The sequence below is a fragment of the Dendropsophus ebraccatus genome, chromosome 7, assembly GCF_027789765.1.
Source record: "Dendropsophus ebraccatus isolate aDenEbr1 chromosome 7, aDenEbr1.pat, whole genome shotgun sequence".
Lineage (NCBI taxonomy): Eukaryota > Metazoa > Chordata > Amphibia > Anura > Hylidae > Dendropsophus > Dendropsophus ebraccatus.
The window spans coordinates 111,178,197-111,203,000 of record NC_091460.1 but is presented as its reverse complement, the minus strand read 5'-3'; the positions used below and the strand labels follow the sequence as shown (position 1 = coordinate 111,203,000).

At 44.6% G+C, this 24,804-nt stretch overlaps 1 protein-coding gene across 4 annotated transcripts in view; it reads right to left on the bottom strand.

Moving 5' to 3' along the window:
• Positions 1-24,804, bottom strand: part of CCNI (cyclin I) — a 77,666-nt gene that overhangs the window by 30,526 nt on the left and 22,336 nt on the right. For 2 of the 4 annotated variants that reach the window (XM_069976720.1, XM_069976719.1), the window contains exon 3: positions 7,601-7,682. The exons of the other annotated variants lie outside the window; for them this stretch is intronic. In XM_069976720.1, coding sequence (XP_069832821.1) covers positions 7,601-7,682 — 82 coding nt within the window. The remainder of the gene's footprint in view (positions 1-7,600; positions 7,683-24,804) is intronic. 4 annotated transcript variants of the gene reach the window in all.

The window sequence follows — 24,804 nt, the reverse complement described above, 5'->3', positions numbered from 1 at the left end:
CTTAACGACGCATGACGGGTATACCCGTCATGCGGCCGTTAAGAGTAAACAGAGAGGGCTTCCGGCGTGAGCCCTCTCTGCAGCGCGCGGTCCCCGGTTGCTGAGTGCAGCCAGGGACCGCGTGTATTAGCCGGCGCGGCCGATCGCTGCGGCCGGCTAATTAACTATTCAAATGCCGCTGTCAAAGCTGACAGCTGCATTTGAATAGCAGCTGTGCCCCCTCTCCCTGGTGTCCAGTGGGGGATCTCCCCCCCGCGATGCGATCGCGGAGGGGAGATCCGTTCTAATGAGCCGGCCGGGGCTCAGCGTCGGAATGACTCTGATCCCGGCTCGGCAATCTATTCAGATGGTCTGCAACAGACCATTATAATAGAGCACCGATCTGATGGATCATTGCTCTATTATATACACAGGATTGATCTCAATGGGAGATCAGTTCTGTGTATATAGAAGTCCCCCCGGGGGCTTCATATTACTGTAAGGGAAAGTTAAAAAAAAGTGTTTTTATTAATAAAAAATCCCCTCCACTAATAAAAGTCTGAATCACCCCCCTTTTCCCATTTTACAAATAAAAATAAATAAATAAATAAATAAACATGTTTGCTATCGCCGCGTGCGTAATTGCCCGAACTATTAATTAATCACATTCCTGATCTCGCACGGTAAACGGTGTAAGCGCAAAAAAATCCCAAAGTGCAAAATTGCGCATTTTTGGTCGCATCAAATCCAGAAAAAATGTAATATAAAGCGATCAAAAAGTCGCATATGCGCAATCAAGGTACCGATAGAAAGAACACGTCATGGCGCAAAAAATGACACCTGACACAGCCCCGTAGACCAAAGGATAAAAGCGATATAAGCCTGGGAATAGAGCGATTTTAAGGAACGTATATTTGTTAACAATGGTTTTAGTTTTTTACAGGCCATCAGATACAATAAAAGTTATACATGTTACATATCGTTTTAATCGTAATGACTTGAGGAACATATATAACAGCTACGTTTTTCCATAGGACACACGGCGTAAAAATGAAGCCCCCCCAAAGAAAAATTATTGCGTTTTTTTTTTCAATTTCACTGCGCATATAATTTTTTTCTGGTTTCGAAGCATATTTTATGGAAAAATTCAGCCTGTCATTGCGAAGTACAATTAGTGACGCAAAAAAATAAGGGCTCATGTGGGTCTGTAGTTGTAAAATGCAAGTGCTATGGCCTTTTAAGCACGAAAGTTTAAACGAAAGTTAGCACGGTCCTTAAAGGGTTAAAGTATCGTATTGCCCCCTAAAAGTTATACAAATCCCCAATATACACTTATTACAGGAAATGTTTACAGCGTGCCTTCACACGTACCAGATCCGCAGCGGATTCCACGCTGCGAGTTTGCAGCGAAATCTGCTGCAGATGCTGGTGTAATGAAGGCCTATGGGGTCACATACCCGCAGCGAAAAATTCATTCTGCTACAGATATGCGAACCGGCCCCTTTAACCCCCAACCGCCTGAAGCATACAGTACCTGCTCGGCTGTGTGAAGCTTCCAGCTCCCCTTGCTCCTCATCAGCCAATCAATGCTGCCGTGCACTGATTGGCTGATGAGAAGCGAAGGGAGCGGGAAGCCCCACACAGCCGCGGCGCCCAGCAGGTAATGTATGCTTCGGGCCAGGGGCAGCCCTGGAGCATACATCACCTGCTCCAGACTTCTGCTTGCTTTGGAGCCTCCCGGCATCTCCCGGCGGTCAGCCAATCAGTGCGCTGCGACGGGGCATTGCACTGATTGGCTGACCACTAGAAGATGCTGGGAAGCCCCTGAAGCAAGCAGGAGCCTTGAGCAGGTGATGTATGTTCCAGGCCGGGGCTGCGGGGGTTAAAGGGGCCGGGTTACATATCCGAAGTGGAATGAAAATTCTGCTGCAAATATGTAACCCCATAGATTTTCACACTACCAGGATCCTCAGCGGATTTCACTGCAAACTGGCATCTGGTACGTGTGAAGGTACCTATAAAGTGCTTTTTTCCCTGCACTTACTACTGCATCAGAGCTTTACTTCCTGGATATGGTGATGTCACAACCCAACACCCAGGGCTGTGCGGGCTGTGGCTGCTGGAGAGGATGATGGCAGAGGGATGCTCAGTGTCCCTCCAGTGCCCTGTGTCCCTCAGTGTTCCCCTGCCATCATCCTGTTCAGCAGCCACAGCCCGCACAGCTCTGGGAGTCAGGTCGTGACATCACCATTTTATCCAGGAAGTGACATCACCATTTTATCCAGGTAGTGAAGCCTTGATTCAGTAGTAAGTGCAGGGAAAAAAGCACTTTGGGGGAGATTTATCAAACTGGTGTTAAGTAGAATTGTCTTAGCAACCAATCAGATTCCACCTTTCATTCCTCACAGATGCTTTGGAAAATAAAAGGTGGAATCTGATTGGTTGCTAGGGGCAACTGAGCCAGTTTTACTTTACACCATGTTTGATAAATCTCCCCCTATATGTGCATTTCCTGTAATAAGAGTATATTAGTGATTTGTATAACTTTAAGGGGGCAACAATACTTTTTTTTTTTCTTTCTATTAACTTTATTGAGTACAAAATATACAATAAAAATACCATATATAAAAATTATATTTCTTTTACAAGAGAAAAAGACCCCAACCCTCCCTAACTCCCCTCCCCCCAACCCCCACCCCAGACCTGGCTTAAAACACATCTACTCAATCAGGGTCAGTGCTATCAAACTAGCTACCCCCCAAGATTTCCCCTAGTTACAATGCTTCTAAACCAAAGCTGTTCCGAGAGGGGGTTCCTCCTGGATGTCCATCAATCGCTTAGGTCATCTTTTCAATAACTTCCTACCCTCTATTACCCTCCCTTTATCTCCCTCACCTATGACGAGATAGACTTATCCTATTCTCCCCTGCCATAGCTTGTCAAGCATCCATCATCATACACATTGAGAAAAAACAAACAAAACACACAACCCCCCCCCCCCCTCTCCCTCTCTCACGCACAGTCACCACTATCTTTTGTGGTATATCATTGATCTTATATCCTAACATTTCTTTCGCTCTCTTCTCCATCTCCCAATCTATGAGGAGTGTCTCAACCCCAACCATTCCATTCTTACATTATCAGCTAACTCAGAGAGATGTGCACCCATTCAGAGCACCACGTCTCCCCGACTCGCCGACCATCTCTCTCACTCCTCAAAAAAGTTAACCCTCAGTATCATCGAGGATCCTTCTCCGCCTGGACCCCTCTGTGAGGATAGCCTCACCAATATGGCGATCCATCCCCACAAGGTCTGTCCAATTTAACCACTCATCCTTTGTGTATGAGACACTCCACCTTATTATTCCTTAGGCGACTTTCCACCTTCTAATATATTCAATACTATACAGGAAGAGAGAGAGGGGTGAGGGGGGAAAAATAGAAGGGAAAAAAAAAAAAACAACGAAGAATCACCACATCCTCAAATTATACATGACATGTGTCACGATCCTCGTGACTTAGGTTCTGGCTAGTAGGCAACCGGGCTCACCTCGGACCGTCTTGGATCAGCTACCAACCAGAACCTAACACCCAGTTACACGTTTTCTGCTGCCACCACACGTCACAATAAGGCTGACGTGACACCTTACCCTTATGCACACCTAAGGCAACTACAAATTACATCTATCACAATCTTAATCGTTTTACTTCAGAGACATAGGGCCTTTTTAGAACACAGGAAAGCTCTTATTAAAGTGAAATTTAATATCAAATAAAAAAGGACAGTGCATACAGTACAGGTCACAATAAAAAAAAAGAGATGGTACAAAATATACAGACACATACATACACAGTAAAAACAGTTCTTAAAATAAAAAGGAGAAAACCAGAACCTACTTTGCTATCGGGCTGTTTGGAACTGGAACGCTATGGGGTTTAGCAGGAACGGCGGGCCAACACACTCATAACAAGTTCCCCAAGTGTTGAACACTCTCCCATCATACTCCCTGCCTTATCAAGCATGGTGAGAGCAGTTGTCTCCCTCCCTCCTCTGACCTCACAGGGGGGGTGACAGGGACTATGCTAATGAGCTAATGGTCCATCTTTTATGACCGGAGACGCTTGCCTGAAGATTTTCAAATCCTCATAACTTGGCAGGCGCGTTTCCGATCAGCATTCCAGGGGCATCAAACTACGGGGCATCACCTGCCGGTCACGGGCATACCAACCATGGGTCTGGTATGTACCCGATTAGGGGAGTTACAGGTTTTCCTGGGTTCCCCTAGAGCCACTTTCTTGCTTTTACAATGGTGGGTCCCTCTCCCTACCCTGCTGACCTGTAGCGAATCTCACCTCTGGAATATGACAGCTTGTCATCTTTCTGAAGAGGTCAAATTTCTCCATAGACATCTACAGTGACCTCTGATTGTCTCCTGCGTGAACTCTGGATGCATATTGCAGCCAGACCCCTTGTCATAAAGCCATTACGCCATGAGGACGTTTAAAGTCTATGCGTTATAAAAAACTGAATCACCTTGTGTCTTCTATCCGTGAGGTTCTTTTCTGCCAAACTATAAACTTCAAACCAAAACTGCTCTGTTCTCTGCCCAATCACTCTTTCCCACTTCCACTTATCTCAATTTTCCCTGCCATCACTTCTCCCCACCACCGATAGCTTCTTGCCAGCCTCCCTTTGTTCTCTATAGTGCTCTTTATATGTGCTGCCAGTTTACCACTGTGTACTTCCCACTTAGTTGTCCCCACCACCCCCCTGGTTGCACTCTGCACCTGCATATATCTAAGAGGACATATCCCACCCTCCGTTATCTGTGATAGTTCCCTAAAACTTTTAAGTCTATTACCATCTTTAAACTGCGATACTTTAACTAACCCTCTACTCCTCCAATAGCGCATATCTGGAATAGCGTCTGGTCCCAAAAGTCTAATATTTCCTAGTAACGGGGTAAAATCGTATGCCCCATTCACCCCCTCAGCCTTCCTAACATGCTCCCAGGCCTTACAAAACATATATTCCAACGAATATCTAGGGTGTCTACCGCAAACATTTATCTCCAGCAACTCAAAAATATCATCAGCGATCCCCTCCTGGCAACAATACTTTAATAAAAATTTTGCCGGACTTCTTTGTTAACTGAGGGCAATTAACCTAGGATAATTATACTATAAACTTTTGCTAAGTATATTATCAGCTCTGCAGCTTACCAGGAGACAATGCTCTTTGCTTTGTAACAATTCAGTCAGTATAATGTCACTGTGTGGTTACAGAGTTATTGGTGCTGTGTGACCGGAGAGCTGACCATACACTGCAAGCACCCCCAGGATTCACTGCTACTGAATGTGGACGTGTGCAGTAGCTGTACACATGTGCAGTGAAGACTTGTCCTCCTGCTCCGTGCACTCTCGGGAATGGCTGTCAATCAATACCAAGTGGCATTGTCATTTTGTAACATTTACTGCATTGGCTATAATGTGATTTCTGCATCTTTTGTGATGTATATAGAGCAGATTGTAAGCTCCTGGGATTACTGGCACCCTGATGCTCAGCAGGGAAGTCAGTGACATCATCCTAATGTCAGACAATCCATGGAGCGCACCCCCCTGGCTCGCTGACAACCGAAAAATGCACTGTTTCAGAAGGTTATATAGATTTGTAATTTACTTCTATTAAAAAATCTTAAGTCTTCCAGTACTTATCAGCTGCTGTATGCTGCTGTGAGAAGTGGTGTTTTCTTTTCATTCTGACACAGTGCTCTTTGCTGCAACCTCTGTCCATGTCAGGAACTGTCCGGAGCAGTAGAGGTTTTCTATGAGAATTTGCTGCTGCTCTGGACAGTTCCTGTCTTGGACAGAGATGTCAGCAGAGAGCACTGTGTCAGACTGAAAAGAAAACATTTCCTGCAGGAAATAACAGCAGCTGATAATTATGGGAAGACTTGAGATTTTTAAATAGAAGTAAATTACAAATCTATATAACTTTCTAAAACCAGTTGATATGAAAGAAAAAGATTTTTGCTGGAGTACCCCTTTAACCCCTAGACGACCCTGGACGTAGGGTTACGTCATGGAAGTCTGTCCCCAGAAGTCTGTCCGCGCTTCATAGGAGGTGGGGGCCGGCTGCAGTGAGCAGCCGGGACCTCACCGGTAATGACACGCTGCAGCGATCGCACTGCCGCGTGTCATTAACCCCTTAAACGCCGCGATCGCGGCGCGACCGCAGCGTTTAAGTGTAAGTGACAGGGGGAGTCCCCTGTCACTTACCGATCGGGACCCCCGCAGTGTGACTGCGGGGGTCCCGATCGGTAAAACGGACTGCTGGAGGTCTCTTACCTGCCTCCATGCGGTCCGATCGGCGCTCTGCTGCACTGAGCCTGCACAGGCAGGCTCAATGAGCAGAGCGCCGATAACACTGATCAATGCTATGCCTATGGCATAGCATTCATCAGTGTAAAAATCAAACTAGTGAATGTAAAAGTCCCCCAAAGGGACTTCAAATGTGTAAAAAAATAAAAGTTCAAAACACTAACACACTACCCCAAAACCCCTCCCCCAATAAAAGTCTAAATCACCCCCCTTTCCCATTATATAAATAAAACATATAAAAATGAATAAATAGATAAACATATAATATACCGTAGCGTGCGTAATTGTCCGATCTATTAAAATATAACAAGCGTCATTGCGACCGGTAAACGGCGTACACGAAAAGAGGGGAAAAAGTGCGCAGATTACCGATTTTATGTTACATTATATATTAAAAAAAATCAATAAAAAGTGATCAAAACGTCCGATCTTCACAAATATGGTATTAATAAAAACTAGAGATCATGGCGGAAAAAATTACACCCCATACAGCCCCATAGGTGAAAAAATAAAACCGTTATAAGCGTCACAATAGGCCCATTTTATTAATATTTAATTGGCAAAAAAACGGATTTCATAAAAAAAAAAATATATAACATTAGAGAATCTGTGTAACCTGCATATGGTTGTGTTCGGACTGACCTATAGAATAATAGTGTCATGTCGCTGTTACCATATAGTGCATTACGTAGACACAGGAACCCCCCAAACGTTACCATATTGCATTCTTTTTTGCGATTTCACCAATTTATATCTTCATAAATAATATATTTGGGATTCCATCATACATGTTATGGTAAAATGAATGACGCCATTACAAAGTACAACTATTCCTGTAAAAAACAAGCACTTACATGGCTTGTAGATAGAAAACTGAGAGTGCTAGAGCTCTTAGAAGGGGAGGAGGGAAAAACGGAAACACTAAGATCAAAATTTGCGCGGTCCACTGGGTCATTTTGGGCCTGGTCCTCAAAGGGTTAAGACTTGAAAATGAAACATCAGTTCATAAGCTTTAAAATCCCAACCTTAATGTACAAGACACTGAAATATGTTGCGTTATATAAGCAATTGGATATTACATAACATAACAATAAATTCTCTGACAAGTGACATCTGTTACAGGGTTCCATACACAATATGGAGTTTAGCAGCACCATATGGATCATCTTCTAGCGCCTGTCACTCGGGAAGGGGGTTGTCCAGTTTGCCCCCATATAACAGGTGCAAGGAAAGAACTTACCTTATTTCCACTATACCGATGGGGTGCGATATAGCAAGCAGCAACTGAGCAGTCCGTTCTTGGTCCGTTTTTACAGGTGAAACTGGTGAAAATAATTGGTGTGATAATAATGATTTCTATGATAATAACCACAGTGTAAAATCAGGGCATATCTTAGTGACTAGAGATGAGCACAACTCCAGCATGCTTGGATACGTCCAAACCAGAGCGATTTATTACCATTTAAATGCAGCCCTGAATTCCTGGAAAATTCGAGTTGCGTTCATCTATTGGCAACAATGCATTCGTATTTGCAATTCCCCTAGATTTTCAAACCCCCTACTAAAAAAACGCACCACACATGCTATAGAAACCAAACCAAAATCTTGTTTAAAGGACTGTTTAAAAAATACAGACACCATGCCAGACCCCTCCCTGTTTGTATACTGCAAACTACTAGAGATGAGCGCAACCTTAGATCGAGTGAGATCGCTCAGCATTGGAATACCAGTGGCTGCAAAGTGGGATCCAGCCCTAGGGAGCCCTGGAAAACATGGAAAAAGCCATAGGCCAGAGGCTGTATCCATGTTTCTATTCGTCCTACGGCAGCACAGGAAAACAATTGGGTTAACATGAGTTTCATCCTACCAGGCAGAAGAAACAAATGATTAAAGCATACACAGGTGACATATATTACCCTGATTACCATGCTATAAGAGGTCCCCAGAAAGCACACCACACAAGTTTTTTGTTTCTTCTGCAAGGCAGAAGGCAGTTGTGTATGTCCCTATTATTGTTTCTAACTACTGTTAATTTTCCTTTTTTTCTTTAGGTACCTTTTAATGGGCTCTGTTCATGCCTTGCATGTTCAATTCCCCTATAATATGAACTTATATATACAGGAGTATAAGTTATGGAAGCTCTGGCCTCGGTTTGTCCAGGCTATCTTATCACGGGGTAAAGCTCTGGCCTTCTTACTCTAGCTGGCCATCTTTATAAGCTATCAGGTGGCTCTGTATACGGTGTCCGTATATATCCCCTGTATTAGCTCCCTAAATGCCGGCTTCCTCATCAGGATCGGTTGCTTACCCGAGCTGATTCACTCACCGCAGCTGCAAGGAAGAAGCGGAAGCCGGATACAGCGGGACCATCTGGCGTCTCCATGCGGGTGAGTTGGCAGCTTACAGCATGTCCCATCTGTCGGTGATTCTGCGGACATCCCTGACAGAGTACGCCGCGCGTCTGCTGTGAGTACGTCCTTGTTAGGCCGGTTTGTCTCTCATTGGCGGACGTGGGCGGCGCAGGCGCAGTCGGAGTGTGGATCCGGCGCATGCGCTGTGCTTTTCCTAATAATGTTCAAGATGACGCGGGCGGCGCAGGCGCAGTCAAGGGCGATTCCGGCGCATGCGCACGGCAATGTTTATCCCGCAACTCATTTAAACTGTGAGTCTCCTAGTAGGAGGTTGCAGCTCTCTGTCAGGCAGCACCTCCGGTGATCACAGAAGGTACAAGGAGGTCTTTGTGGCTCCCATTTGTTACCTGGCTCTATTAAAAAATCTCACTATGATATTTTTTCTTCTAGATGGCTGAAGGAAATAGGTCCAGAAAGCACTCAAGAAAGGAGAGACATAGACTCTGCTCCAAATGTATACAACCTCTACCAGATGATTGCGAGCGAGATACTTGCACCTATTGCTCTTCTCATGGGAGCACTGGATTTCAGGATGAGGCCAAAGAGTTCTTTGGCTGGTTTAAAGGCCAGCTATCATCTGCCTTTGCCGAGGTGACCTCACAAGTACCATCCAGTAAGAAATCCAGAAAGGACTCTATTACTTTAGTCTCTTCTGAGGAGCCATCTTCTACCTCTCAAGACTCAGATACGGAGTCAGATTACTATTCCAGCAAGACTTATGGGGCGATCTCAGAGGATCTTTACCTCTTTAATAAAGATAAAACCTCACAGTTCATTGACAGTGTTAAGGAGACAGTGGAAATGGAACCAGCCTCCTCGAGCCTACCCAAGAATGAGGCGCTGTTCTGTTTTCCTAAAACAGACAATGCAGTTCTTCCCTCTCATTCTCTGCTAATGGACTTTATGCAGGCTGATTGGAAGAAACCTGATAAAAAGATGGATCCAGGCTCTCATTTTAGGGCAATGTATAGGCTGGAGCCCAAGGTGTCGGAGGAGTGGCAAAATCCTCCTGTAGTGGATCAGCCAGTAGCCCGTCTTTCAAAAAGATCAGAATATCCTGCAGAAGAATCCTCTCTTCTTTCAGATGCGATGGACAGAAAGGCAGACTCCGCCTTAAAGAGAGTTTATGCTACAGCAGCTACGTTTTGTAAAGCCTCGATTGCCACAGTGCCAGTAGCCAGAGCGCTTCGCCTATGGTTAAGCCAGCTGACCAAGGATCTCTCTCAAGGGGTCCCTAGAGAGGAAATATTGCGCTCTCTTCCGGATATGAAGAAAGCAGCTGAATTTTTATCAGACTTCCCCATTGATTCTATCAGATTCAACTCCAAAATCATGGCCACCTCTACAATAGCAAGAAGGGCTCTATGGCTTAAACAGTGGGGAGGAGATGTTCCAGCAAAAAGTCATTTTTGTTCTCTCCCCTTCCAACCTGCTAGTCTCTTTGGTCCTCAACTGGAGAAGATTCTACAGTCTCTAAGCTCTTCTAAAGGAGTTGCCTTCCCACGTCCTCTTAAAAGGAAGGGCTTGCAGCAGTTTCGGAGACAGCAGAGGAAGTCCCCCCAGTATAAGAGATATAGCCAGCAAGGAAGACAGTCAAAGTACGGTAACAGACGCAATTATCAGCCATCTTCACAAAAGAAGAAGCCCTTTCAAAACAAAGAAAAAGATCAATGACGCCAGAAGAGATGTCCCTGTAGGAGTAAGACTGCTTCATTTTGCTTCTCCATGGATGACAACAACTTCAGATGTGTGGGTCAGATCAGTAGTCTCAAGAGGCTACTCCATAGACTTTGGCAATCTTCCCCCAAATCACTACTGCACAAATCCAGGAAAGCCTCTTCTTCTACAACTAGTAGAGGAATTTGTTCAAAAAGGAGCCCTGGAGAAAGTGCCTTTCCATCAACAGCGATCGGGAGTCTATTCAAAAATTTTCGCAGTACCCAAGAAGGAGGGAGCCTGGCGGTTAGTGATAGACCTGTCGTTTCTAAACAAGTATATACTTCCGAAACACTTCCGGATGGAAATGATCAGGTCTGTAACAGCTTTCTTACAGGAAGACGATTGGGCCGCAACCTTGGATCTCAAGGATGCGTATCTGCATATTCCCATACTGAAGGCCCATCGCAGATTTCTCAGAGTGGCAATATGGCAAGGAAAGACGGTTCGACATTTCCAGTTTTACTTGTCTCCCGTTCGGGATATCCTCAGCCCCGAGAGTCTTCAGCAAAGTAGTGGTCATCCTAGCAGCGCACCTGAGACTCCAAGGAGTCTTCGTCGTCCCGTACTTGGACGATTGGCTCATCAAAGCCCAATCAGAGGAGCTTCTCCGCCAACATATCAACTTGGCAATAGCAGTGCTTCAACAACATGGCTTTATTCTCAATCTAGAGAAGTCCAACTTACAGCCCTCCAGGAGATGCAAGTTTCTGGGATTCCGCCTAGACTCAGTAGCCATGAAGATTTTTCTTTCCACCGAGAGGGAGAACAAACTCTTCAGCAGCATCACAGATCTTCTCTGCGCAGAATGTCCTGCAATTCGAGTGGGAATGAGAGTTCTGGGTCTGATGACCTCATCTCTAGAGGCAGTCTGCTGGTCCAGAGCCCACATGAGACTCCTTCAGCAGGACCTGCTCTCTCAGTGGGATCGTCACCAGTCTTCTCTGGACAGTCCTTTCTCTCTCTCTCCAGCAACACGGAAAGACCTAAGGTGGTGGTTGAGAGCAGACAAGATTTCATGCGGGAAGAGTCTGTCCAAAGCTCCCCAAATAATACTTACCACAGATGCCTCCAAGCAGGGATGGGGAGCTCATGTTGCAGATGTTTGGGTGCAGGGGACTTGGTCCATAGAGGAGGCTCGGTGCTCGTCCAACCTGAGAGAGCTGAGGGCGATCCACAGGGCTCTAATTCAGTTATCCCACATAGTCTCCAATCACAGTGTCCTAATACAGTCGGACAACCTTGCCGCTGTTTACTACGTGAACAAGCAAGGAGGAACAAGATCTCCCCTGTTGATGAAGGAGTGCCAAGCCCTGATGTCTTGGGCAGAAGATCACCTCTTAGAGATCCGTGAAGTTCACATCAAAGGGTCCATCAATGTCACGGCAGACTGGCTAAGCCGGCATCAGATTCAGCCAGCAGAGTGGAGTCTACATCCGGAGTCATTTGCCTGGATAGTGAAGAATTTCGGCCTTCGAGAGATGGATGTGATGGCAACTGCGAACAACAGCAAATTAACAACTTTTGCCTCGCTCAACAGGAGGGATTCTCCGGAGGTGCTGGACGGCCTCTCCTTCAGCTGGTCCAGACGCTTCCTATACATCTTCCCACCTCTCCCACTGATAACCATAGTTTTGAAGAAGATCCAGGAGGATCAGGCTCATGGAATTGTGGTTCTCCCATTTTGGCCCAGAAGGGCGTGGTTTCAACGCGCGTGGGAGCTATCGAGAGGCAGATACAAAGAGATTCCGCTGCGCAGAGATCTTCTGAGTCAGAACGGTCTTCTCCATCCGTCTCTAGAAACCTTGAGACTCACCGCCTGGGAGATGATAGGCAGACCATGAGAGAGGAAGGTTTGGCTGAAGATGTAGTAGACATTCTTATGTCTTCCAGGAGACCTTCCACAATTAAGGTCTACGACAGAATTGCGGGCATCTTCAATACCTGGTGTTCTCAGAATAATGTAACCTCGCCGACAGTTCCAGTGGTGCTGAAGTTCTTACAAGAAGGCTTTAAGAAGAACTTAAAAGTATAATACTTTAAAAGTTAATTTTTCGGCTATCAATTATCTTTTCCAAGGTCGGTTTTCCAATCAAGTCCTAATTAAAAGATTCTTCAGGGCAGTGAAGAACCTACGGCCTACGGTGAAGAAGCCCATCGCTTCATGGGATCTTTCTATGGTTCTAGACGGGTTGACCCTACATCCATTTGAACCCATGGAAGAATCAGACATCAAGCTTCTCTCGTGGAAGGCTCTATTCCTGGTTGCGATCTTGACAGCGAAGAGAATTGGAGAAATACAAGCCTTCTCTTGCAAGCCGCCATATCTCAGAGTTAGCCAGGGTTGTCTGATACTACGTACATCACAGGGATTTATCCCTAAAGTACCGTCACCAGCCAATATCTCTCAGGAAGTCTTCTTGCCGACATTATGTGAGAATCCTCAAGGAATGGAAGAAGGGAGATTGCACTGTTTGGATGTGAAGAGAATTATCTTGTTCTATCTTCAGCAAACTCAACCTTTCCGCCTCTCTGATTCATTGTTTATACAATATCAAGGTCCAAACAAGGGTAAAGCAGCGTCCAAGGCCTCCTTGGCTAGATGGGTGAAAGATGTTATATCCTTCTGTTACTCCAACCAAGGATTGCAACCTCCGGAGGGGATCAAGGCGCATTCCACCCGATCAACGGCCACCTCTTGGGCTCATCTGGCTCAAATCTCGTTGGATGATATCTGCCGGGCAGCCTCATGGTCAACTCCCAACAACTTTATTAAACACTATAAGTTGGATGTGATCACCAACAAGGAGGCGTCCTTTGGCAAAAGAGTGCTGGAAGTAGCTGCTTCTTCATAAACCCTCCCTTTTCTTTGATTGCTGTTCAATCCCAATTGTTTTCCTGTGCTGCCGTAGGACGAATAGAAAGTTTAAATTTACTCACCGAAATTTCTTCTTTCTATGAGTCCGTAGGCAGCACAGCATCCCGCCCTATTAAACGATTTTTGTTATTGCTGCATAATAAACTTGTGTGGTGTGCTTTCTGGGGACCTCTTATAGCATGGTAATCAGGGTAATATATGTCACCTGTGTATGCTTTAATCATTTGTTTCTTCTGCCTGGTAGGATGAAACTCATGTTAACCCAATTGTTTTCCTGTGCTGCCTACGGACTCATAGAAAGAAGAAATTTCGGTGAGTAAATTTAAACTTTTCCTGGACCCCCTCGAGCTGCATGCAACTTTGTCAGCAACCAGTAATTAACGCAGAGCGATCATGCTGAGCATGCCAGAGTCGCATGCATCTCTACAAACTACCCCTTTTAGACCTCAAATTGGACATTCAAGTAGTCACCTTTCCTTAAAGGGGTATTCCACTCAAACATAACTTTTTTGTATGTTGCTGCCCATGGTGACGCTAACAATTCCTTCCGTACTTGTTATTATCTATTTAGTCTCCTTCCCCCAGTTCTAAGCTGCTGCTTTCTGCTGAAGACACAAAAATCTGTGTGAGAGAGTTATTTTCTCCGTCTCCCCCTCCTCCCCCTTTGTTCCGAGACAGCTGATCTAAACAAGTCCCTGGTAGGCTGTATCTGCAACTTTGTCGCTTCTTTGTAATGATGGAAGGATTAAACTGAGGTAAAGTTGCTAATTAACTCATTGCGATTATCCCTCCCAGCATAATGGTGCATTTACACAGGCAGATTTATCTGACAGATTTTGGAAGCCAAAACCAGGAATGGATTTGAAAAGAGGATAAATCTCAGTCTTTCCTTTATTAACCGTTCCCTGTTTATGGTCTGTTCCTGGCTTTGGCTTCAAAAATCTGTCAGATAAATCTGCCTGTGTAAACGCACCATTAGAAAGTTGCTAATTAACTCATTGTGATTATGCCTCCCAGCATTAGAAAGTTGCATATAGGGACTTGTTTACGTCAGCCATCGTGGAAGGGAAATGAGAGGAGGGGGTTGAGAGCAGAGATGGACCCAACAGCTCAGATACAGTTTTTTGTCTTTAGCAGACAGAAGCAGACTCAGAACTAGGGGAAAAGACTGAATAGATAATAACAAGTAGAAAATAAAATATTAGTCTCACCAGAGAAATATCCCTTTAATTCTGCACTTCCCATTGCTCCCAAGCACACCAGCTACAATGTTGTAAGGCTTCTTGGCTTTGGGATGTAATCACAACCTAAAATAAGTTTTTCCAGGAGTCTAGAAAATCTCCCTTTTTCTGGGAGAGTTGGTAAGTCCTCTTTAGAGATGAGCGAACCTTGAGCATGCTCGAGTCGATCCGAACCCAAACGTTCGGCATTTGATTAGCGGTGGCTGCTGAAGTTGGATAAAGCCCTAAGGCTATGTGGAAAAGATGGATATAGTCATTGGCTGTATCCATGTTTTCCAGACAACCTTAGAGCTTTATCCAAGTTCAGCAGCCCCCGCTAATCAAATGCCGAACGTTCGGGTTTGGATCGACTCGAACCTGAACCCGGTTCGCTCATCTCTAGTGAACAAGGATTGACAAGGCCCCAAGTTTTAAAGTGATTTTCTAGGCTGAACCATTTTGCAACAACCATGGAGACATGTTTGAATATGACATCAGAACAGGTCTATGGAGATTCCAGGGCAGAGCTGGCTCTGAAGTTGTACCGGGGAGTGTGGAGAATCGGGGAGAACATCGGGAGCGTGGGGAGGTAACGTATACAGAGATTTAGAGATATACACATATTTTAGAGATTCATCATAAAGACATGATCAGACGATTTTATTACACTGAGCGATGATCTGCAGAATCGGCCTGATTCAGCAGATTATTGCTCCGTGTAATAGGGCCCAAGGGTTCAGAGAAAAGGCCTGTATGGTATTGGTTCACATTTAGACACAGTGGAACAATGTCCTTGTAATCTACATTACTTATCTTGTACTAATGTTGATTTATAGCCCTGACTTAAGGCCATTGTGACCCTGAGCTTATGAGCCCATCACTGAGTGTATTTTGCTGCCTCTCTGTCTGCACAGAGTTGTCTCCATTGATTTGCACTTCTAGAAATGTAGTATTTCTAGTAAACACCACAGGGTAATCTGATGCAGGAAAAGCACTCACTGCAGAGCAGCACATCCTTATAAATGCTGAGGCTATATACACACTGCAGAGCAGCACATCCTTATAAATGCTGAGGCTATATACACTCACTGCAGAGCAGCAAATCCTTATAAATGCTGAGGCTATATACACACTGCAGAGCAGCACATCCTTATAAATGCTGAGGCTATATACACACTGCAGAGCAGCACAACCTTATAAATGCTGAGGCTATATACACTCACTGCAGAGCAGCACATCCTTATAAATGCTGAGGCTATATACACTCACTGCAGAGCAGCACATCCTTATAAATGCTGAGGCTATATACACACTGCAGAGCAGCACATCCTTATAAATGCTGAGGCTTTATACACACTGCAGAGCAGCACATCCTTATAAATGCTGAGGCTATATACACACTGCAGAGCAGCAAATCCTTATAAATGCTGAGGCTATATACACACTGCAGAGCAGCACATCCTTATAAATGCTGAGGCTATATACACACTGCAGAGCAGCACATCCTTATAAATGCTGAGGCTATATACACACTGCAGAGCAGCACATCCTTATAAATGCTGAGGCTATATACACACTGCAGTCTGCAGAGCAGCACATCCTTATAAATGCTGAGGCTATATACACACTGCAGAGCAGCACATCCTTATAAATGCTGAGGCTATATACACACTGCAGAGCAGCACATCCTTATAAATGCTGAGGCTATATACACACTGCAGAGCAGCACATCCTTATAAATGCTGAGGCTATATACACTCACTGCAGAGCAGCACATCCTTATAAATGCTGAGGCTATATACACACTGCAGAGCAGCACATCCTTATAAATGCTGAGGTTATATACACACTGCAGAGCAGCACATCCTTATAAATGCTGAGGCTATATACACACTGCAGAGCAGCACACCCTTATAAATGCTGAGGCTATATACACTCACTGCAGAGCAGCACATCCTTATAAATGCTGAGGCTATATACACTCACTGCAGAGCAGCACATCCTTATAAATGCTGAGGCTATACACACTACATACTCATCAGGTACATTCACTTTAAGTATTAGCCATGTATAGAACGGCGCCATCACGGGGAAGACGGTGTCGCAGTCCTTTTTTTGAACCACAGCCCTGTTCCTGTATGCGACGCCATTCTATTGAAGAGTATTGGGCCAGGGGTGAAGCACTTGAGGTGGGCCGGCCCACCCCCAGTGGAAGGAAACCCCCTCTCCTCTATGACGCGACTCCATTAGAATCAATGGAGCCGTGTCATAGAGGAGATGGGGTTTCCTCCCACTGGGGGCCCACCTCCAGTGCCTCACCCCTGGCCCAATACTCGAAAATAGAACAGCGTCATACACAGGAACCGGGCTGCGTTCAAAAAAAGGACCCCGGCACCGTCTTCCCCGCGATGACGCCGTTCTATACATGGCTAATACTTAAAGCTGATGGTATATTCGCTTTAAATTTGCTGAGGCTAAATAAGAGTTAAAATAAAAATGCTGAGGCTATATTCAGGCTATGTTCACACTATGTAAAAGTACGGCCGCTCGCTTCACTGTGTGCTATGGGAGGTTGTGATGCGCGCGCGCACCGATGCGCCCGTATCAGAACCCTGTGGCCAAAAGAACATCTGGACGGAACAGCCGGTCTCTATACGTTGTGTGAACATAGCCTCACACTGCAAAGCAGAAAAGCCACTGCAAAGCAGAAGAGCATATTACAGCTCTGTATGAACAGAGTTGTATGGAGGCATGGGAACTATATTATGGCTCTGTATCCTTAGACTTTTAAAGATAAATAGAGATATTATTTGCTTCCCCTTCATTCCCTGCTCCCTGCACTGTGCTATTATACGCTCAGAATCAGATAGTGAGAATTAAGCAGCAGGAGGGGATCCTTAGATCGTTCCAGCAGCCCATTCAAGTCAGCGTCAGTCTGCTGCCGCCGCTCCTGCTACGCCCCTATGAAATAGTAGGTCAGCTGATCGCTGCCTTTCAACAGGTGATGTTATACTAAACGATTATCGGTTTGAACGGCCTACAGACATAAATGCCCCAAAGTAGTTCGCCACTGAGTACGTTTGTACCATTTTCCGAACATATACAGTATATGTTTGGACTTGGACCCAAAGGTCTTTGTGTACTAACAATGACATAGAGCAAAACAAAAAAACTAATGTATAAATGTGTGCAGTAAGTCAAAGGTGTGTATATACCATGCTTGTCCCCTTATACAGGGATAAGACTATTTTTCAGTCCCCGGTGGAGGGATCAGACTGGTGTGATGTGTGATCTGTCACCGTGTTAGGGTGGGTTCATACTACGGAATTCTCGCGGACAATGTCTGCGGAATTCCGTCGGCCGTCCGCGCGCCTTTCCGCCGGCTCCATAGACACCATTCTATGGGCCAGCGTATTCCGCTATCCGCCGAAAGAAGTGACATGTCACTTCTTTCGGCGGATAGCGGAATACGCCGGCCCATAGAATGGTGTCTATGGAGCCGGCGGAAAGGCGCGCAAACGGCCGATGGAATTCCGCGGACATTGTCCGCGTGAATTCAGTAGTATAAAACCACCCTTAGATGTACACAGCGTCTGCAGACACACCACACACTGAGGTCATAGAAGCCTATTGTATTGTCAGCTGGGGTGGAGGTGTGTCTGTCCAGCCAATAGCAGGAGACCATGAGCAGGGTGATGCCCACCACAGCTACCAGCAGCATCACAACACTGTGTATATGCTTATTAGGTGGGATTATTAGAGGGGATTAGGTGAGTCTGGGGTGGCGGGGTGCTTTACTTTAGACTAGTGGGTAGAGTAGCTGGGGTGTCTTATTTTAGGAGGACGTGTTATTTTCGGGGAAACATGGTAATGCTTTCTTGTACATGGACTTGCTGAGTAACTCTCTTCTGTCATTCAGTTTATTAACCTTGTCCTGTCCTTGCATTCTTCAGTTCCTATTATGAGCGGGTACAGAACTGAAAACTCAGTCAACAAATAACAAAGTGATAGCTTAGAATAAAGTTATTTTTTGTATATAATGTACCAATAATTTATTTAGTGATCTGAACACTGGAATACTGTGTCCAGTTCTGGAGAAATCCCCTACAAAAAGATAGTGATAAAATAGGGCAGAAAAGACTTAGGGCCTGTTCACACTGAGCAAATTCAGCAGAATCCCGCCTGCCTCAGTGTCAAACAGTGTGTCTATGGGAGGGCCCATGAAGTGACATGCCACAGAGAGCGGAGGCTATGTTGTTTTGGACCTAAATTTCACTGCTGTTCCCTGGACTAATACCTTTTCAGGTTTTTCAAGTCTTTCTAATTGTAATTCATTTATGAAAGATGGTGATAATTATTGCTTATATTTATATCTTGCCTGCATGACATTAACCTAAATGTATTGAATAATTTTTTAGATGATTACAGAATTCACATTAGCTATTAATAGAAGATACTAATATACACCCTAACGCCATCCGCCACGCATTCACAGTGCAGGATTGCTCTGATCCTGGCCTTTTATCCACTTAGATGCCATGGTCAATATTGACCATGGCATCTAATCAGCTAGATACAAAGAGGTATTTCAGACAGCTGCTCTAGACAGTTCCTGACATGGACAGAGGTGGCAGCAGAGAGCACTTTGTCAGACTGAAGAGAATACACCCCTTCCTGCAAGACATACAGCAGCTGATAATTACTGGCAGACTACAGATTTTTAAAAAGAAGTCATTTACAAATCTGTATAACTTACTGATACCAGTTGATTTGAAAGGAGAATTTTAGCCGTAGTACCCCTTTAAGTATATAATTGCATGTACAAAAATTTGGTGAAAAGCTGCCCTCCCCTGGTTGAATGTAATGAAAATGCTCTTTCCTGCTGCTCCCGGCAGTGCGATCTTTCAGTCGTTGGTTGTGTTCTTATTTTGCCAGTTTTTCCTGTGCCCGATTAGGAAGCATTTTATATTTCATATGGTAAAATGGGATTAAAAATGATTTTAAGTAAAAAGTTTCAAAATAACTTGTAATTATGGAAGCAAGATACCAACATAAAATGCACATAAACAATAGGTATAATAAAAAAACACACACACACATGAAGTTAAAAGTACATATTGAATAGTTCTAATTCCATTAGTTAGCATTAATATGGAAGTTAATTATGGAGAATAACAGGTTATACACGATATGCTAATTATGGCAATTATCTTCTATAATTAGAAGTTACTGAAACATTTGATATCTTCATTGATATGGTTCATGCACCACGGTAAAGTAAAGGTCATACTGCCATGTACCTGATTCTTTAAGTTGTACAGGTGTTTTGATGTACATTTTTCTTTCCACTTTGCAGGTGTATTATAATGACTGATTGTATTTTGATTTTAAAATTGTGGCTATAAACTGTGTTAAAAAAGCATTAAATGTGTCTGTAACTTTTTTTATGCAAAATGAATAAAGTTTTTGCACTGAAGCTGAATCTGGAAAGCTTCTCCTTTAACTACCCCTTTAATACTTTCTCTCCACAGTTATAAATGACTGTATGTATTGGGGCCTAAAGCATAAGTGCCCTAAGCCTCTCTCCCCCGCCTCCATCCAGCCCACGGGCATGCCGAAAAAAAAAAGAGAGACAGCACCGCCAGAATAAAGCTTTTTTTTAACCATAATACTGGCCCCAGGAGGAACACTGATCCTGGGACTGGACATGGCATGGTGACAACTAGATAATGACTGCAGTGGTTTGGGGTGGGTTGGATGTGGTACAGATTGACTTTAAGAGACTGTCTGGCATAAATTCATAATCTGAGATACTGCAGGGGACATAACAGTGCTGTATACTTACCTATTCCACTCTACCGCAGTTGCCTGTTCCTGAGCCTCCCGCTGTCCTCATCTTTACAACATTCCCCTTGTCTACACCTCACATAACCGCCTCCAAGATTTTGTCTGAGCCTCCCCCATACTCTAGAACCCACTAACCCAACACATCCGGCTCTCACCCACCATCAAGACCCTCAAGAGCAAACTGAAAACCCACATCTTAAAACTAGGCTATAACTGACAATAACTCTGCATCGCACTCTGACTGACTGCTCCTTCACCGACTGTCTCCATCCCCTCACCTTGTAAGTCCTTGCGGGAAGGGTCCTCTATGCTTATGTCCCAGTCTGCCATTTACATTAGTCATGTAATTTTTTGTATAGTGCTCTGGAATCAAGGATGCTTTAAAAATAAATAATAACATTATGTACTGACGTGGCGCTCCCACCGGAAATGGCCGCTTAGCATAGACAGCACTATGCTATGCACTATGTTGAACAATCATTTCGCATGGAAGCACAACATCAGCAAATGTTATGAAAATGACGACAGCAGTGGAAAGCAGGAGGCCCGGGATCTGGCAGCTGTGGCAGAGCAGGTCTTGTTAGTATAAAGCACTATTATGTCCCACGCAGCCCCGGGCCTCCGTTTGTTATAGTTACCATCAGGGGTTGTAAGGGAGGCCTCCGGTTGCAATCACTTTGCAGCCCTTATAAATGTTCTGATTGCATTGACAGCAGCATCTATAGGGTTAACTGCCAGGATCCAAGCGCAGCTTCTGCTCCCATTTCATCCTAGCACTGCACTGTACGTCCATGAGCGGGAACGCACCACAAAAGTGGATGTTCAGTTGCATCCCCGTGAAGGGGTTAATAAATACCAGTCATATCTAGCATGTAGGTCTGCCTCAGGTTTACGGGCTCCATATCTGGGACAAGTCTGCACTGAAAATCCCAACAGTTTTCCTGGCCAAGTCTGTATGGCATTTTCGAGGAATTTTGATACGTATCAGAAGTTACAGCATGTTCCTGTGCACAGTTCTTTTTGGATTGTGCAACTTTATAAAATGACATACTGTAACCACAGTGCCTAATAGCTTTAACATGTAAACACGGCAGAATACAGATAGCATATCCCTCACTTTAAAAACAATAAAATAGATGTACCAAGTGGCGGGGTCTCACTTCCAGCCATCTTAGCTGTGTGAAATGTTACTCTGAAAATCATGTAACTTGAGACTTTCCATACTCCAAGCCTAAGGACCTCCTCCAGATGGTAAAGCAGCAGCTACAATAGTCACATCTATGTCTAGTTACAGTGGAGCTCTGGCTCCAAGCCATTGTAACTCTTCATTAGAAATTTTCTCAGTTAATGTAACGAGTAGCAGCGGGATATATTATTATTATTATTATTATTATTATTATTATTATTGTTGTTGTTAATAAGGTTTACGGCAATATGTTAATCTGTGGGGAGAATCTATGATAATGGGCATACAGATCAAAAGACAAGGGTAGCATGTAAGGTTTTCTAAAGAGGAATGTATACACATTTTAAAAAAAAAGTTTAGTTACCTTACAAGGTATAAAAATAATGTAGCTTTAGGACCTCCAGTGGTTGTAAGTGTGACCAGGACTCTAATTGTGACCAGGGAGGGGTCCTGTATGCCCCTTCACACAGTATCACAGACTGATGGGACAGAGTGCTCTGAATTTGTTGCGCTTTAACATATAGAGACCTGTGCAGCCGCTACATAACTGCACAGTCCTTTCAATCCCCTCCCTGCATTAATTTCTCCTCTAAAGAATATTTGCCTGAGGTCACTGCAGAGCGCCACCCCAATATTTGTTATGAGCAAGCCTGCCCCCAGTGCTTCATGCTGGGCCGGTGCTTGGGAATAAACAGTCACCATGCGCGGGAACTGGGCCGCACCTCCAAGAAAGGACTTTGGAATCAGTATCCTTGCATTGGGCATGATGGGAATTGTAGTTTTGCAACAGCTGGAGGGCCAAAAGTCCCCCATCCCTGTTTTAAAGTCTATAGAAGTCTATCCTTATAAACAGGATGACTTAATATACAACACATTGATTGATATCCTACAGGCAGAAGTAGTTTTATAGTGTGTTTCCATGTTCAGGGTTTTTAACTGCATTTTTTGAAGTCAAAGCCAGGAATGAAACATAACTGGACAAGATGTAAAGTCTTCTCTCTTTCTGACTTTCTTCAAAAACTGCATCAACCTGAATATGAGAACAGCTCCTCATTGTATGATTGATCTGTGTGTATCTGGCATCCGATGGCAATGAGACCTATAATTAATGTGTCAATTAATTATGTATTACCGGATTCAGAGAAACAGACAGCTGGGTGAGGCCGGAAAGAAATTCAAGGAAATATCTTCAGGATCAAACAATTAAGGAAGACTGAACTTGATGGATGAGTATCTTCACCCTAAGAAACACCTATGTAACACCAGGGTACTCCCCAATCACAAATTCTTCTAGAATCTCTATGGAGACTTTTAACACTCAGTGGCTGTACTGAGAAGCATTAGTGTGTGGAGGAAGTGTGTGTAGCAGTGCTGAGGACAAACTGTTCTGTTCTAACTCCTGTTTGTATTCTCCATAGCACTAAATGCCCTATACTGTACAGCAAGTGTGTCAGCTGTTTAGTGCCAAAAGTGCTTTCTAACAATATCTAGCATAGTGCTAGGAGCCACCAGCGATTCCAGCATTTCATAAACAGGGTGCACATAACTGGAGATTCAGGAATCACTAAAAAAATATATTTTTACATTTTAACCTAGGAAGAACAGAAAAGCAGATTCAATGAAAATAAAGATTGAAGCGAATCTACCATCAAGTACACTGCTTTTTTTTTTTTACATTACTCTGTCAGCGCCAGCGCTAGGATCCCAGCGGCGTGGTCCTTTTTTCAAAGCATTTCAAGACTTCTATGTGTGATCAATGGATAAATACATTCTTGTTTACATTTAGGGGCTGTAAGAACCTTCTGCTGACACCTAAGGCCCCCTTCACACGTCCAGAAAATTTGCCCAGATTTCTTATCAGGAAATCCGGATGCATGTCTGGAACCATAGGGGTACATTAGTGACAGACACCCTTCAGGATTTTTCCTGAAGGGTGTCTGTTCCGGAAAACAGGTCAGGATGTAGATCCTGCCTTATTTTTGTCCAGAATTCTGGCACGCTGAGACGCTTTCCTGATGCACATCCGTACGGATTTCTGTGCTGATTTTCTAGATGGGTGAGGGGGGCCTAAGGCCATATTCACACGTCCATTGTTTTGTCCGCAATTGAGGGCATGCAATTGCGGACAGAACATAAAACCAATGTTATTCATTGGCCCCCGTTCACACGTCCGTACGTGTATACGGGGCCACGATCTGTGCCGCAGAAAAAATGGACATGTTGTAATGCGAACCATTTTTGCGACACGGATCGCTAAGGTAATGAAGTGTGAACGTAGTGCTCCATGAAGCACGGAGCACTACGGATGCACATTTGTAGTGCGGGCTGCAGGTCTGTGGTCGCGGATTGCACTACAGGTGTGTGAATATAGCCTAAGAGGTTAATAACACAAACAATATTTCTTCTTTCCTGATTGTTTGCTACAAATGTTTATTGTGTACATATAATCAGTCTGGAGACCTGGGTGTTTAGCATACAGGTGACTGCCAAGAGTCTCTGGATTAAACAAGAATTTAAGGCACACAAAGATCTTGGTGATGCCAAAATGCTGAAGCATAGAAACACAAACTATATGTTATCAAAAATATTGGCCTGAAAACATCCATTGCCATATGTAAACATAATAGCTGAGGTCACATGCCATACACCATGATACGTGGGTGTAGAAAGGGGTTATCCAAGAACAGAAAAAATTAATTCTTCTAAAAACAGCACCGTACCTGTGCTATTACAACCTAGTTTCATTCACTTTAATGGAACTGAGCTGCAAAATAGACGTACAGTTACATCCATGGGATGACATGGGCTTTGGAGCAGTGCCTTGTTGACAGGCTGCTGCCGCAACTATCAGTTGTGGTGCTGGGCTCCGTTCCTAACACTTAAAGGGGTATTCCCCCCAAGAGCAAAAAAAATGAAATGCCCCCAAACCTAGCTGGTCTTACTCGCCAAGTCCCCCTGACAGGCCCGGACTGGTAATCTGGCAAGCCGGGCAAATGCCCGCTGGGCTGGCCGGATTACCAGTCCGTGGGCCGCCCGGGTTGCACAATAAAAAAAAAAAAAAAATCACCGATGCGGCCCGCTCCTCCCACCGCGCAGCCAGCTCCTCTCCTCCCGGCCCGCTCCTTCCACCGCAGCCCGTCCCGTCCTGGCCCGCTCCTTCCACCGCAGCCCGCCCCTGCTCCTGGC